The 15,528-nt window shown below is 42.5% G+C and overlaps 1 protein-coding gene across 1 annotated transcript; it reads left to right on the top strand.

Moving 5' to 3' along the window:
- Positions 1–7,310: 7,310 nt before the first annotated feature.
- Positions 7,311–7,886, top strand: LOC311039616 (charged multivesicular body protein 1a-like; the record flags this gene model as incomplete). Its single annotated transcript, XM_084049555.1, has 1 exon — positions 7,311–7,886. One exon carries the CDS (start codon positions 7,311–7,313, stop codon positions 7,884–7,886), a length of 576 nt encoding a protein of 191 aa, XP_083905681.1.
- Positions 7,887–15,528: the final 7,642 nt, after the last annotated feature.

Here is a 15,528-nt window from a genome sequence, read left to right as displayed (position 1 = left end):
CTTGGGAAAAAAGGGAGAAAATTTAGGAATATTTTAAAACCTGGCATAAATATTTTCAAATAGGGGTCCAAAGAGAAGACAAATACATATACATTTAGGGGTCCTTGACTTGTAAATGTTTGAGAACCACTGGTTTAAACAACATTAGGAAGCAAGCCCAAATAAGCAACTACACTTTGGAAACAAGACCAAAAAAACTGCAACCCCACGCAACTAGCAATATTTACAAGCAACTTCACAGAAAAACAAGACCAATGTTGCTTATAATAAGTGGACATGGCAACACTGCTCCCTGGTCGTGATCGGATCAACTCGTCAGCACTCGGCAGCATCGTCGATCGATTACTGTTTCCTTCTGGGGGTGTGGTCACGGTGCCACCATCCAATCACATTGGGACTACTGGTGATGCAAGGTTACATTGGGACAGAAATTAATATTTATGCCTGAGAGCCCGATGAGTTAAGGCTGGGAACGTGGCTACTGAGAGTGGCCAAATGGATTAAATACATAAATACATAAATGTACATGTTCAAAAGACAAAAGAGAGATATTGATAGCTTTTGTGAATTTAAATAAAGTTAAAAGTAGAATTAATAAAAATGGAAGTTAATTCCATTATTATTGCATGATGTGTACGTGTAATAAATCAATGTATTTATTTATATATTTTTTTACTGTATGTATGTTTTTGATTCGTTGTGTGCTTAGATGATCGTGGCAGAGATTTAGTGTAGAGGGAAATACAAGTGGACCTGGAGCCTGGGGGACCCTGCACGCACACCGGTCAAATAAGTACAGTATGTAGGGTTTACGTGGCTAATGTCGCCACCAGGTATTCCCAAACGTAACTTCAGTAAAACTATGCCTAAAAACCTAACCTTATTCCCAGTGGTGTACTGTGGATTTTTTTAACTAGTGGAACGCTACGTCAAACGCACGTGCACACGCACGTGCACACGCATACACGCGCACGCAAGCGATCACCGATTGAAATAACCTCTTTAATATATAGGCATATTTATTAACTCTCGGTATATACTCAGGCTCAGTCAATGCCAGATTGCAGCTTGTCCGTTCAAAGTCATGCACAGATTACATTACTCTAAGGTTAAAATGAATAAAATGTATCCAACTGTTTCCGATACTTGTGACAGATGCAACTTCTCCAAGGGCACGTTGGGTCACTTTCTGGTCCTGCTCTAGGATTGTTTTATTCTGGCAAAAAAAAAAAGCTTGGTATAGCAGAGTATACGGTTTTCCGATCGAACCTGATGCACTAACTGCCTCCGAAGCTTCTTGCTCTGCCGTACTCTGTCCAACAGATCTCTTAAGCTTGGTACACTCATAGCAAAGATAATTATTTTAACAGAGTGGAAGACTTCCATCGCTCCTTGTTTTACTATATGGCTTAATGAGATTGTATCACTGATACAAAAAAAACTACCCCCTCACTCTGGGAGTCATGGTGGAGAGTATGTTGATTCATTTTACGATAAACAGGGTGTACGCAAAGATGATTTTAAACTCTCCCCAGTGTCAACAGATGAGGTGTTTAAAAAATTGAGTGCACTCCAACAACACAGAGCCACAGGTCCCGACAACATCCCCGCTAAATTTCTAAAAGACTCAGCCGCCTCCATTGCTCCAATCATTACCCACATAATTAACCTCTCCATCATACAGGGACGGGTCCCTAACGACTTCAAAAAAGCAAGAGTGACCCCTCTGTACAAAAAAGGAAACCAATTAGACCCTGGCAACTACCGCCCTATTTCTATTCTTAGCTCCATCTCGAAAGTCATGGAAAAAATAGTCTACGAACAGGTTGATAAGTACCTTGCCGAAAAAAATCTAATTTACAAATTCCAATCTGATTTCAGAACAAACCACTCCACTGACACATGCCTTCTCTATTTGAACGACTCTATCAAACAAGATGTCGACAAGGGCAAATATTGCGGCATGGTCATGCTGGACCTCCAGAAGGCCTTTGACACCGTTAATCACCCAATTATGATCAATAAGCTCAAAGCAATAGGTTTTGATGACACGTCGGTGAACTGGATGAGATCGTACCTGGAAGGGAGGGAGCAAGTGGTGGAAGTAAACGGCACCCAGTCCCCTCCCCTCCCAGTGACTTGTGGTGTTCCTCAAGGAAGTATACTAGGACCTCTACTGTTCCTGATATATGTGAATGATATGTCTTCAGCTTGCGGCTGCAAACTGTTCCTGTTCGCAGATGACTCGGCTCTGCTGGTCTCGGACAGGGACAGGCTGCAGGTTGAGAAAACTCTCAGCACTGAACTCAACAAGATCTGCATCTGGCTCTCCGACAACAAACTCTCATTACACCTAGGTAAAACTGAATCCATCCTCTTTGGGTCCAACCCTAACCTTAGCAAGGCTGAGAGCAAGGCTGAGAGCTTCACGATCAAAGTGGGTGAAAATGTTATCACAAGAAAGGAGGAAATAACCTACCTGGGTTCCATCTTGGAGGCAAACCTCTCCGGTGACAAAAACGCTGAAAAAACGATCAAAAAGGTCCACAAAATATCACGGAGGATGTGGAGGATTGATCGTAAAGTCAGTAAGAATACTCTGAAGATTCTTGTAGGGGCCCTCATACAAGGTCATTATGATTATGCATGCACTTCTTGGTATCACAACAAGGCCTTAAAAACAAGGCTCCAAACATCCCAAAACAAACTTGTAAGGCTACTTCTTGGCCTCAATTACAAAACCCATCTAACCCATGCCCATTTTGCTAGGATTGGATGGCTTAGGGTTGAGGACAGAGTACAGCAACTTGCTATGGGCCTGGTCTTCAAGATACACCACAACATTGGGATCCCCCTGTATTTGTCAAAATACTTCCAAAATGTTAATCAAGTCCATGATCATAACACCAGAGGCAGCTCCACAAACCATGTTCAACCCAGATTTGGCACAACAAAGGGAATGAACTCGTTCTCATGCTATTCATCAAAAATGTGGAATGCCCTACCAAAAGGAGTAAAGGAGTGTAAAACCCTACTCACTTTCAAAAATGCCCTAAAGATACACCTTCAGGAGGCTGCATTTCATAAATGGCCCCTGTCCAAGTCCTAACCTACCCCATGTCCTAACCTAACCTACCCCCCCCCCCTTTCTCTTTCTTTTTTTTGGTACATATTTTTCACTCTTCATACCAGTAACCTGTAAACTGATTGTATGACATTCTGTATAGTAGTGTGTATATCTGTCTGTCTCTTATATGTCATCATGATTTGTGTGCATGGGGATCTCATCTTAAACAAGCTAAGTGCTTAACTGAGCTATCCAGTTTAGTAGACCTTGTATTGCGAATTTGTACTTCCATGTACTGTTATGTACTGTCATGTACTGTTCTCATGTCTTACTAAATAAAGTACATCAATCAATCAATCAATACACCTGAAGAGGCTGTGTTGCAACAAACAGTCTAGCAACATTAGAATACATCTGGGGTCCTATCACGGGTCATCTCGACTCTGCTGTGTGACTGCTCTGTTCTGTACAGGCCCAATTGTTAATGTGTCCAACTGTTGTATTCTGTTTGCCTATATAGTACCTCATTATGATAGGTTAATTACTCATGTTTAACATGCATTATAGTCTGGTGTTTGTTTGTCTTATTGTTATGTCTTGTTGATGTCATGTCTTATAAAACGAATACAAAGTTATATTAAAAAACAAATATATATATATATCGCATTTCATTCTATTTACTTGCATAATGTGGACACTTTAGTGTTTTGACTTTTACGTCACAGTTATTTAGTTCATGATCAGCCGTTCTCTTTGGACTGTTTCAGAACATCTGACAGTATAGTACTTAGCAGGTCACACAATGGACCATTGATATACATCCAGCCAGGGTCATTCCTATCATGTTAATTCAGGCTGTTGACACTCGGCAACTTTTGTAAGCGTTTATAAGAGGTGTGAATGTCCATGTGCGGGCGCGCGTGAAAGGCTCTGAACTAGTGGAGAGGCGCTCCACTGCGCCCCACCTCAGTAAAACTATGTCTAAACCCAACATTATTCCGATACTTAACCTCAGTAAAACTATGCCTAACCCTAAACTTATTCCTAACCTTTACCTCAGTAAAACAAATCCAAGAATCCAAGAACCGCTATGGGCAAGTGGTCCGCGAAATAAATGGGGGCGAGTGTGTTTTGGGGCGAGTGTTCCGGTTACCATCGATGTGAGATAGCCAGCAGACCCGAAGTCCTTCTGGTACGGGCATACACGGACGCGTTTCGGCGTCAAACTCAGCCTCAGCGTGTATTCCATGCACGCACACGCTGAGGAAGGTTTGATGCCAAAACGTGTCCATGTATGCCTGTGCCTTAATTAAAAAGTAGCCTACCAGAAGGATTTCGAATTATATTCTTTCCATATTGTGAGTCTTCCTTAGACGTGCACCTGGCAAATTGTATTTAAATGGACTGTGTGTGCTCTATCGTTTTTGTTCCTACTTTGATTATTTCAATGTGAGAACCAAGTTCATAGAATTACAGTAAATAGGAAGTCTGTATCTTTGTTCCACATCTTTGTTGCATGTTCCTCACAGATGTTCTGGGTTCCCAGAGGAAGTTTTGGGCTACTTATGAAATGTACCCAGTTCACATCAGGGCCTGCAACAGTCAATCAAACTAATCGATTATTGAAAATAATTGATAATTTTAATCGATAGTTGCAGCCCCAGCTCACACATATCAGTGGCGTAAATCTAGCAGAGGATGCGATTGCGCCTGCAGGCGGCCATTCCCTGCTCTCTTCCATTCTCACTACTAATAAGCCTCACTCTCTCTTTCCTTCAATAGTACAAGCAATGGTGCATGCTTGGTTTTTATATGATACTGCATGATACTGCTGACTAGCCCCATTTAGAACCTCTCCCTCCGCTATGTAGCTCCGAGATGAGGTCCTACGTGGCCCGGTGCCGTTTGAGCAGGTTTTCTGCAATGCTCTCAGATGTTTTAACATTTAGCGCGAAATAAAGTCTATCCAACAAGCTGAAAAAAGTGTTTAAATCGCTTATCAGTAGATCAGTAATGTCGCCTCTGCGGGCGCAACTTCCGGAATGTCTTAAAAATATGAAACCGACTGAGGAGATAAGCTATTTAAACGCTTTTTTTCAACTCTTTGGATAGATTTTATTGCGCACTAAAAGTTAAAACATCTGAGAGCACTGCAGAAAACCTTTACTTTTTGGATACGATGTGCAGAAAGGGGTAAGAAATATGTAAAGTGGAAAATATTCGAAATTGTCCTGCTAAAACGGCACCGACAAGCGTGGAACCTCATCTCGGAGCTATACAGCGGAGGGAGAGGTTCCGATTGGAGCTAACTGCTGACATAATACTGACATGATACAGACCATGATACTGACATGATACAGACCATGATACTGATACTGACCATGATACTGACATGATACTGACCATGATACTGACATGATACTGACATGATACAGACCATGATACTGATACTGACCATGATACTGACATGATACTGACCATGATACTGACATGATACTGACATGATACAGACCATGATACTGGCCATGATACTGACAATGAGTTTAATGGCAGTTTAATAGCCTATATTCAAGTGCATATTTTCTATATCTATAGTCCTATAGTCCTGCACCCCCCATATGTTTTATATGTATTGAAATATCTATACTATAATTAACCATATGTGTGTGTGTGTGTGTGTGTGTGTGTGTGTGTGTGTGTGTGTGTGTGTGTGTGTGTGTGTGTGTGTGTGTGTGCGCGCGCGCGTGCACAGGTGTGTGTGTGTGCGTGCGCCAGCCACTCTGGCGTAACTCGGAAAGCATCCGACCGAATGGTGTGTAACTTGGTGTGTGTGTGTGTGTCTCATATGACCCCGAGGTGTGCAGTGCCGATTCCGAATGGCAATTCGACCAACGGTTTCCGAGATGCTAAAAGATTGTATAACATTCATTGTGTGAGGACACACAAATTCTTCGAGAGATTGCATTTTTACATTGTGATATTGATACTGCTACTGGAAGTAACGGCCGATCTACACCAGACTTTTCAAAGCGAGTGTATGCGTGGTGCGTACAGCAGTGCCTTTGTTTATATCCAATTGATTATCAATGATACCGGCTACACCAGGCGCGCGGATACGCGAGTCCCCCATACGCAGAATTTTAAAATAGGACTGGATCTAAAAGTGCGCGTGTGTGCGAAAATTCTCTGGTGTAGATCGGCCGTAAGAAATGCCAGTATACGTTCCTGATTGGCCAACCCGACTCGTTAGCTTAACTGATTGGCTGAGCTTTGCGTAGCTTCTGTGCCACATATATAAGTGACAGTGTATGCAATGGTACAGGATGCAGGCAAAGGCCATACTGTGATATGGAAGTATTTGGTAGAAGAATGGCAGTAATGGTGGGATGAAGGAAAAGGAAGGCATCTTTATCAAATTCAAAGAAGAGTGGGTGAGAACAGTACAGTACAGTAGGAGAGAGGAGGTCATCATAACATATATGTAAGCACCCTCGATGTAAGAATGAAGCGGATTGGTTTCAACGGGTGTTTTTATTTTTCTTGGAAGCACCATGGATCAACACCGTGAAAACTATGAAAAAGAGGATAAATACTTTTACAAAATGTATCAAATATTTCATAGTTTCATACAACAATAAAAGCAGTGCATTTGAATTAATTACTTCAGTACAATTCAACAATAAAATACTTTAAGTCGATTGTAATTCAATATAAGCAAAGTCATTTAACATATAAACCCAAAAAGACAATATATGGTGGTGACCATGTAATCCTGACTTGCATCGTTCACGACATGCATGTCCTGAGTGAGTAATCTTGTTTACGTTTATAAGCCAAAGGTGGTTAGTTGGAGTGAAACCTTGATGAAGAATGTCATATGTCATAGATACAGTACAATGGATGACTGACGTCATAGACTTCCCTAAATATGTAGTTCCTGTCGGAAATGGCTGTGCCAATAAGCACACCGTTCTAGTTTGATTATGAGCTGAGAATGACGCGCTGTGTTATGACAAAGACCTCTGGTGAGTGGAAGTAAAACACACCCAAACCAAAGGCTAATCATAAATGAGTTCTCTCTGTGCTTCAGTGATGACATCAATATGCAGGTATATAAGATGGACACTCCCACAATGTGCAGTGCGGTTTGCGGAATGCCGGTTTGAGACAAACAAAAGAATAAGGGTCTGCCAGTGTAAAAAATATATTTTTGTGATCGCTCGAAGCTTAGCTAGACCTCAAGATGGATGAAACACTCTTCCAGTTGAGGTTTACAGCTAAGCAGCTGGAGAGGCTGGCCAAAAAGGCAGAGAAGGACTCAGAGAAAGAACAGGCCAAGGTGAAGAAGGCTCTCCAGCAGAATAATGTGGACCATGCCAAAGTTTACGCAGAGAACACCCTCCGGAAGAAAAATGACAGCCTTAATTGGCTGCGCATGGCCTCTCGTGTTAACGCAGTTGCCTCTAAAGTTCAAACTGCTGTCACCATGAAGGGGATGAAGAGCATGAAACAAGTGACAAAGGCCCTGGACAAGGCTTTGGGCTCTATGGACCTGCAGAAAGTCTCCGCTGTCATGCTCAAGTTTGAAACGCAGGTTCAGAACCTCGATGTCCATACTTCAGTGATAGAGGATTCGATGAACTCAGCCACCACACCGACCACACCTAAAGACCAAGTGGATGATCTGATTAGGCAGATAGCAGAGGAGAGTGGCCTGGAGGTGATGGACCAGATCAGCCGGCTTCCAGTAGTAACCACCTCGCTATGTGGTGAGACCTCATGCGACCAGGAGGAGGAGGATCTGCTGAAAGTTGTCTGATTTATGCCGAGTTCACACTGAAAGATTTTAGCGATCTTGAAAGTTGTGCAGTGAGCAGGGACCTTTACGGAACTGAAGTCCAGTTGAAGGAGTTGTGGCAGGCTTGCAACAAGCTTTGAGACCAGTGATGGACAGTAACGAAGTACACTTACTTGAACATTGTAAGTACATTTTTTGAGTATCTGTACTTGAGTAATTGTATTTTTGGATACTTACAGTATGACTTTCACTCCACTACATTTCAAAGACAAATAAACTTTTGACTCCGTACAACATTTCAAGGGAAAAGATGAATTATCCACTTAAGCCCTATTAAAAAAATCACACCCTGTGTGAAGTGAGTGGTGCCTTTGATGAGCCCCGTATTGACCCCCGTGTTGATGTTGTCATCAATGTTTGTGGACAGACATACATACATACATACATACATACGGACACACGGACAAAGTCATGTATAGGAGTGGTTGCCTTCGGCACCACTCAAAAATAAATAGTGAAAATAGCAGATCTACAAGCTCACACCGTGTTGGATTGCGACGTGTTGTGAGCTTGTAGCTATTTTCACTATTATTGATATTTGTAGAAGTTGTCTGGAAAATCGTAGATTTGTCTAAATTTCAATACAGTAATGCAAGGGTGGGTGGGTTTCCGGTCTGATTTTCTTACATCTGTATGCATCCTTTCCTTAATAATAAATATATACTAGAAGTTCGGGCTGCTTTGCGGCCCTCACATCTAGCGTCCACCTCACATCTCACATCCACCTCACAGCTACGTTGCACCAGCACCAGTGAACTGATATGGCTATACATGGAGACCTCTATCTCTCAGTCCTTGTCCCTTTCATGGGCATATATGGAGATCTCTGTATTGTCATTCGTTGTCCCGTTTATGGCCATATGCTGACTGATTTGTTAGGGCCTGATGGCATGATGACACATTGAGGTTAGACAGCACAGTCCATATTTGGCCGTAGCTGCATTGGGAAGTCCTTAAGATTATGGCTGAATCATGGTGACATGAGCTTGACGATGTGGTTTGTCCGTCTGCCAATCCTCCCTTACGGAATTTTAAGATAGGAAGATGTGTGGAAATATTTGGCCTTAAATGTACTGTACTTAAGGGGGGAAAAGTAGTACTCTATATGTATTTAGCCCTTCATTTGTAAAGGAAATGTACATATGAAATATTAATATTAAATGTAAAAACAAAAAGAAATCTAAATCTAAAGTAACTGGTGGCCAGTGTTGTCAGGGGCCCACTGTTCCGGTTACCCGAGCCAGCCACCTATATTGGTCATGTATTTGTATACATGTTTTGTATTATACGACAGGGGCTCCCCCAACTGTCATTTTTGAGTTGTATGACTATGAGCAAAGATGAGGAGACGATTGAGCTATCCATGATTTTAACATGCATGGTACATCATAAGTGGATATACAGGTTTTGTAGCAATGTGTATAGGTGGCTGGTGTTGTCAAAACCTGGATATACAGGTTTTGTAAGGTGGGCAGTGTTGTTCCAGTCCGGAGCGGAGCGGGACGGTTATTTATGTAGTGGGAGCGGGTTTATACAAAGATAGAAGCGAACTCGGAGCAAGGACCGCCTGGTGCTACAAGCTGCTCAGGTCGGGGCCGTGCACCACATGTTTGACAGGCAGACACAAATAAATTCTCAATACATTATTACTCTCCGCCAGGAGAGTATTGTTATCACTGCGTTTTCACTTTCTAAACATGACACACCGATTGGTCAAGCCTCACGTGACACGTGAAATACTGTGATCTGATTGGCTAGTGACGCCACCGGGCCTATATATACATGGCATCACTCTGACAGTGTCTCCGCCACTGTCAGAGTGAGGTAAGACGGGAACCATGAAATGGCTGCATGGCTGATACAGAATTGGCAGATAGGACAGATAGGACATTTATATAGACAGGAGGGATATGACATAGGACACTTATACAGACAGGAGGGATAGAACGGAGGGATAGAACGGAGGAGGACACTTACCCAGACAGGTTGGATAGGACACTTACATATACAAGAGGGATAGCGACCTATAAATACATGTGTCACTGTGATAAGCCAGATTCCAATACCGAAAATCCGGCCACTAGCTCACTCCCAGACCTTCGAACCGGAAGTAGTCAAGTAGTCGCGGTCCAATTGTTTCTATCTGTCTTATTGGACAGATAGGACAGATAGGACACTTATATAGACAGGAGGGATATGACACTTACATAGACAGGACGGATAGGACAGGAGGGATAGGACACTTACACAGAATGAACGGAAGAGGACACTTACCCAGACAGGATGGATAGGACACTTACATATACAAGAGGGATAGCGACCTTCGCGACCTTTGAACCAACACAAGTCTTCTGGCGGAGAGTTGTGCTCCGAGGAGCACTTTTTCTAGTTTTTATTACATTATTTAGTCATTTAGCAGACGCTTTTATCCAAAGCGACTTACAATAAGTGCATTTAACATAGGTAGGGAACGAAACTAGTATCACCAGAAGTCTTAAGTGCATTCCCATCTAAAACAAGCAACTAAGAGTATACCTAGCGCTAAGATAAAAATGCAATACATCAGCTACCTACTCTCTTAAACAGATGAGACAAATATAGGAAAATGAAATGAGCAAAAGCTAAAACAGATAAGTGTATTGAATAAACAAGATTCAATAAAACAATAAAACAAGAGCTCGTACAACTAGTTAACAATAAGTAGGCAAGGCGAAGAGGAAAGATAGTGTTTCCTGAAGAGGTGGGTTTTCAGCCTGCGGCGAAAGATGGGCAGTGACTCTGCTGTCCTGACATCTGTGGGGAGTTCATTCCACCACTGTGGGGCCAAAACAGAAAAAAAGCTGTGACCTTGTAGATCGGCCAGAAGGACCCTTGAGCGACGAGGCAATCAGTCGCCCTCGGCGGCAGACCGAAGTGGTCGGGCAGGGGTGTAAGCCTTGACCAGAAGGTGCCATCATCACCAAATCATTAAGTCATGTGCATATTGCGACATTAAAGAAAGGCTTAGAGTTAGATGAACTAATTTCACTGGTGTTGCTTTGGTTGTACAAACGGCAGCATTAGTGCATAGCGCATGTCCCTGATCAAGATTTCATTCAAATGTATCGGTAATCCACACACATGTTTATAAATACCTTTTGTCAATTTAGTTATATCACCAGCAGATCAAAGGATACGATTTGAAACGCAAGTTAGGGGGTTTGGCTGAACGAACCACACTCGCTATATATGCGAGTTAAAAAAGACGATGTCTACATGAACAGGGAACTTGGATGGTGTTTTTTGCACCATAGTAGCGCATTTGTGCCAGACACACACAGCAAAAAACATTTCCTATTGTCTTTTTTTTTTGCTGCTGAGCGTGTGTGTGTTAGTGATGGGTCGTTCATGATCGATTCTTTCATAAGAACTAGTTCAATCCCAGCAGTGTGTCCAGTGAAAAGGGGAGGGGCTAGTGAAAGCTGTGCTCCCCAAATGTGTGACGTAAATGACGTCAGACCACTTCCGGTGTGTCTAGAATCTTATTGCATAATACTAGTGTTTCATATAAAATGTACATTGTGCAATGTACAACGACGGTTTTAAAGTAGATGGTTGCCTAGACAGAGCCATGCGCGATTTTTGTAGCAAGTTGGGAGAGAATTGGACAACTGCTCGGCTCTGATGTAGTAGTCCTTACGCAGACGGACCGGGCTTCATTTAGGTGGCAAAGATATGACAGTTATGACATTGATCATAATGGGGAAAATATGTTTTAATAAGTAGCGCTTGTGTAGTAGAGCGGGTTGACAGGTTTTATTTTATGTTTGTGGGGCTGTTGTGTTTTAAGACACGATGCAGATTGTAATGTACGATTGAGGTGGTTCCATTGTACACATGGACATTCTGTTCCAGCTCATGCTAATTCTACTGGATGACACTGTTGATAACCAACACTCAAGTAGACGTTAAGTTGGCTTTGTTCCCTGAACAGTTAATGTTTATGTATACTCAAATAGTAGGCTGCAGTATATCACATGACCGATTGTAGATGCATAAACATATACATTACATAAGATATTCTTTCACCTTTGAGTAATAGTTATTGAAAGAAAAAAGCAGCAGTCGATTATGCATAGTTACATTAGTAGAAATGATTGCTAGAATAAGCTGCCAGTATAAATGTGGGCACAATATAGTAACACAGTAGTGACACACTACAAACGCATTTTATGTGAAATATGGTGAGTTACACAATACTTTTGAATAGTATACAATTTAGACCACATGCAGCTATTGTCTGCAATTACTTTTCCAATTTCATATTTTGACTCATTCTATCAACTCACCACTTGGGGGAACTATTATCACACCTCACAGATGGCTTTGTAACGAGCCAAGGAAACAACCTCGAATGGTAACCGGAAGAGTAGGCACCTGAGAAGTCTGGGCACCTCAATGTTAAACTGGCATTTTCTCCCCCAAAACATTAAGAAAACAAAGAATAAATGTATGCCTTGGAAAATGGTCAGAAATAAGATAAAGTGTACATGATTTGAACATGATTGAACGCTTGACATTTAAGGCCTAATATTTCAACAATTGCTACAAAACCTGTAGACAGTCATTATGGCATCGAGGGGTAAAACAATTTGTTCTGATAATGATGTACCGTGCATGTTCAAATCATGTATACTTTACATTATTTCAGACCACTTTCTAAAGAATACCTTTATTCTTTCCTTTTTTACAATTAAAACAAAACAAAAACAATTTCACATTTGATATTTCTCAGGTGCCCACTCCTGTACCCCTTCAAATTCACCTTAACTTAGAAATTGACATCCTCCATGACGATTACAACACAAACTTCCATAATTGTGGTGGTCAATGTGTGTACAGTAGAATCCACAGCCAAGCAAATGTGAAATTAGTCCAGTGGAATACAGTTTCCCCTGGCTTACATGCAGTTTATAATGGAATGAAACCATGTTGTGCAGGTCAAGGGGTTCTACATCTGGAATCTAAAAGCAACCTGTGGCATTTTTGGTGGCCCTTTGAATTCTCTAAACCTTTCCTCCATATTGATCTGCTTTCAGAGATAAAAACAAAACACAACACAACAATACTGACACCCACATTATGTGGGCAGTAAAATCCTGACTCTTATGGGTCAAGATTGTCCTGTGTATAAAGATAATTCCTTCACTTACAGTGTACAGTACACCAGTGTGAACACATGCACGCACGCACGCACGCACACACAGGGCAGTGGTATTATTCAGAAAGACAAATCCCAAGGTACAACTGAGGGAGTGGGGAGAAAACAAGGGTCTCCTTTGTCAAAATCAGATAAAACCTCACAGACCTTTACCTCGAGATGGGAAAAGAAAATTCTGCTCACAAGATCAGATAAAGAGGGAGAAATGGGGGTTGAAAAGAAAACCATAAAAACACACAAAAGGCACAAAAGAAAGTTATGGGAACCGACAGGCTGCTGTGTACCTCACAATGGAGCTGGTGAAAGTTTGTCTCTTCTGATCTTCTCCCAGCTGGACGCTGCTTTTTTCACTTCAAGACCCCTGGCCTCCTCTGATCTGGCATCAGACATCGGGGGAAGAGGGAGGGAGAGAGAGAGAGAGAGAGAGAGAGAGAGAGAGAGAGAGAGAGAGAGAGAGAGAAAGAGCGAGAGAGAGAAACCCTTCTGTCAGCCTACCAACTGTCAAAGTACCCCAGGAATCAAACGCCACCCCGCGCTTTGGCGTGATCAAAGGCTCACAGGTAAAGGCAGGCGACAAGCTGAACACACATACAACTGCTGTCTCGAAGGGGGGTGCATTTTCTTTCCTGACACTCTTCTTCTGTTCCCAAACTCTAGGCCGACATCATTCCAGCTAAATCAAGCGCCGCGTCTATCGTAGAGGTCGGGTGTTTGAGGAGACGGCCGGAGGCCGCTGCAAGTTGAACCGTTTGTTGAGAATTGTATTATTTTGGTCGAGTTGAACTGAGTACACACGAAAAACCTTTTTCTTTTTTTGTTTTACATGGTGTGTGTAGTCAAGCCATGGGTGAGCTTTTTAGCGCTGCTCATAGGAGCTCAGCACTCTACAATAAATGTTTCTGACCTGACATTGGTGTTCAAGACACACGTCACAGTCCGTCAGTGTCAAAACAGCAAAAGGGGGAATGAAGATATAATGTCAGAAAAGCAGAAGGAGGGCGCACGCACGCACGCACGCACGCACGCACGCACGCACATTCTCTCCTTGATGTGTGGCCATAACGAATGCCTGGAGGGGGTGTTGGTGTCCGGGGCCTGCATGAGATCAGACACTCCAGCAGGGAGAACCTGACTTGCCCTGGACAGATCAAACACCTTCTCACCACGGTCTTACGCCTGAGTTACACATGGTTGGAATGGTTGCGCATCATGTTGTGCACCAGAAATAGCCAATCTAAGCCAATGTCAAGCTGCTAATTTGGGTGCATGCAACTCATGCCGGCCTTACACCAACCGACTTCTCAATGATTTCACTGTCACAGACAAATTCTCCAATATCGTAGGAAAATCATGATGAGAAAATCATGATGAGCATCGCCTCGATCCTTTGATGTTTAACACATTGTGTGCCAAAAACGGTAAGGAAAAAAAAAAAAAAAAAAACGGTCCGGACCGTTTTTAAAAAGCCATGCGTGGAGTGCCATAAACGGTTATAAGCGTTTACCTTTTTATTTTTCTTTCCACAAGGGGCGCCCTAGCGCAACTTTGGAATCACCCACGGTGCCTCTAAAATGGAAGGGACAGATGTGGATGGGTGCCAAAAAACCTGGCTTCTGTCCACTCCCATTCTATCTCCTTGATAAAAACCTCCGGATCTCCTTAACTTTTTACCGTAGTGAAAACGAGCCATTTTCGGTGCACGATCATTCCGCAATGGCGGCTCGTGTGAGAGATGTTATTGTTCCAGGCGTTAGACATCTGCGTCCTCGTCGTGGCCACTACAGCGCTAAACGTATCAGCGTAAAAGAATGCCAGCACTAGATGTACCCGGTTTTAATAAAACTCTGGCACTTAATGTGTTAAGTAAAGTGGTAGTCTGAGCAGTCTTAAGTCAGTCTTTTTCTCGTCTTGAGGGCTCCGAATCCAATCACATCAAACATTTTTGATATTATCACAAGTCTTTATAGTCCTCTTGATGTGAAGTTCAACAACTTTCACCTTTGCATCCCAATTTTCTTTTTTTAAAAACATTTTTTAAATGGACGTGAACAATATTCAAAAATAGCAGATCTTCAAACTCACAACATGTCAAAATGGTATGCATTTTGAACTTGTAGATCTGCTAATATTGAAAACCAAGAGACATACAAGCTAGACGACAGACAGAAAGACAGGTAGACAGAAATGGAGCCTATAGACAATAGCTACATGCATAAGACATGGGTGCTTTCTTCTGTCATGTTCTCTCCAGATTTCTGATGTCAGGGCTGTGCTGGCCGGTAGCATACCTTTGCCGTTTCCTGACCTCGAACACAGAGGCGCACAACCTGCCATGTTGGCCGTGTTCGCAAGCAGACAGCCCCCCAACACAGGATCGGTCTTTGGGCTTGATTAAGCATTTCG

The sequence above is a fragment of the Gymnoscopelus microlampas genome (assembly GCF_963454915.1).
Source record: "Gymnoscopelus microlampas genome assembly, chromosome: 23".
Classification (NCBI taxonomy): domain Eukaryota; kingdom Metazoa; phylum Chordata; class Actinopteri; order Myctophiformes; family Myctophidae; genus Gymnoscopelus; species Gymnoscopelus microlampas.
This window is presented reverse-complemented; position numbering and strand designations above follow the sequence as displayed.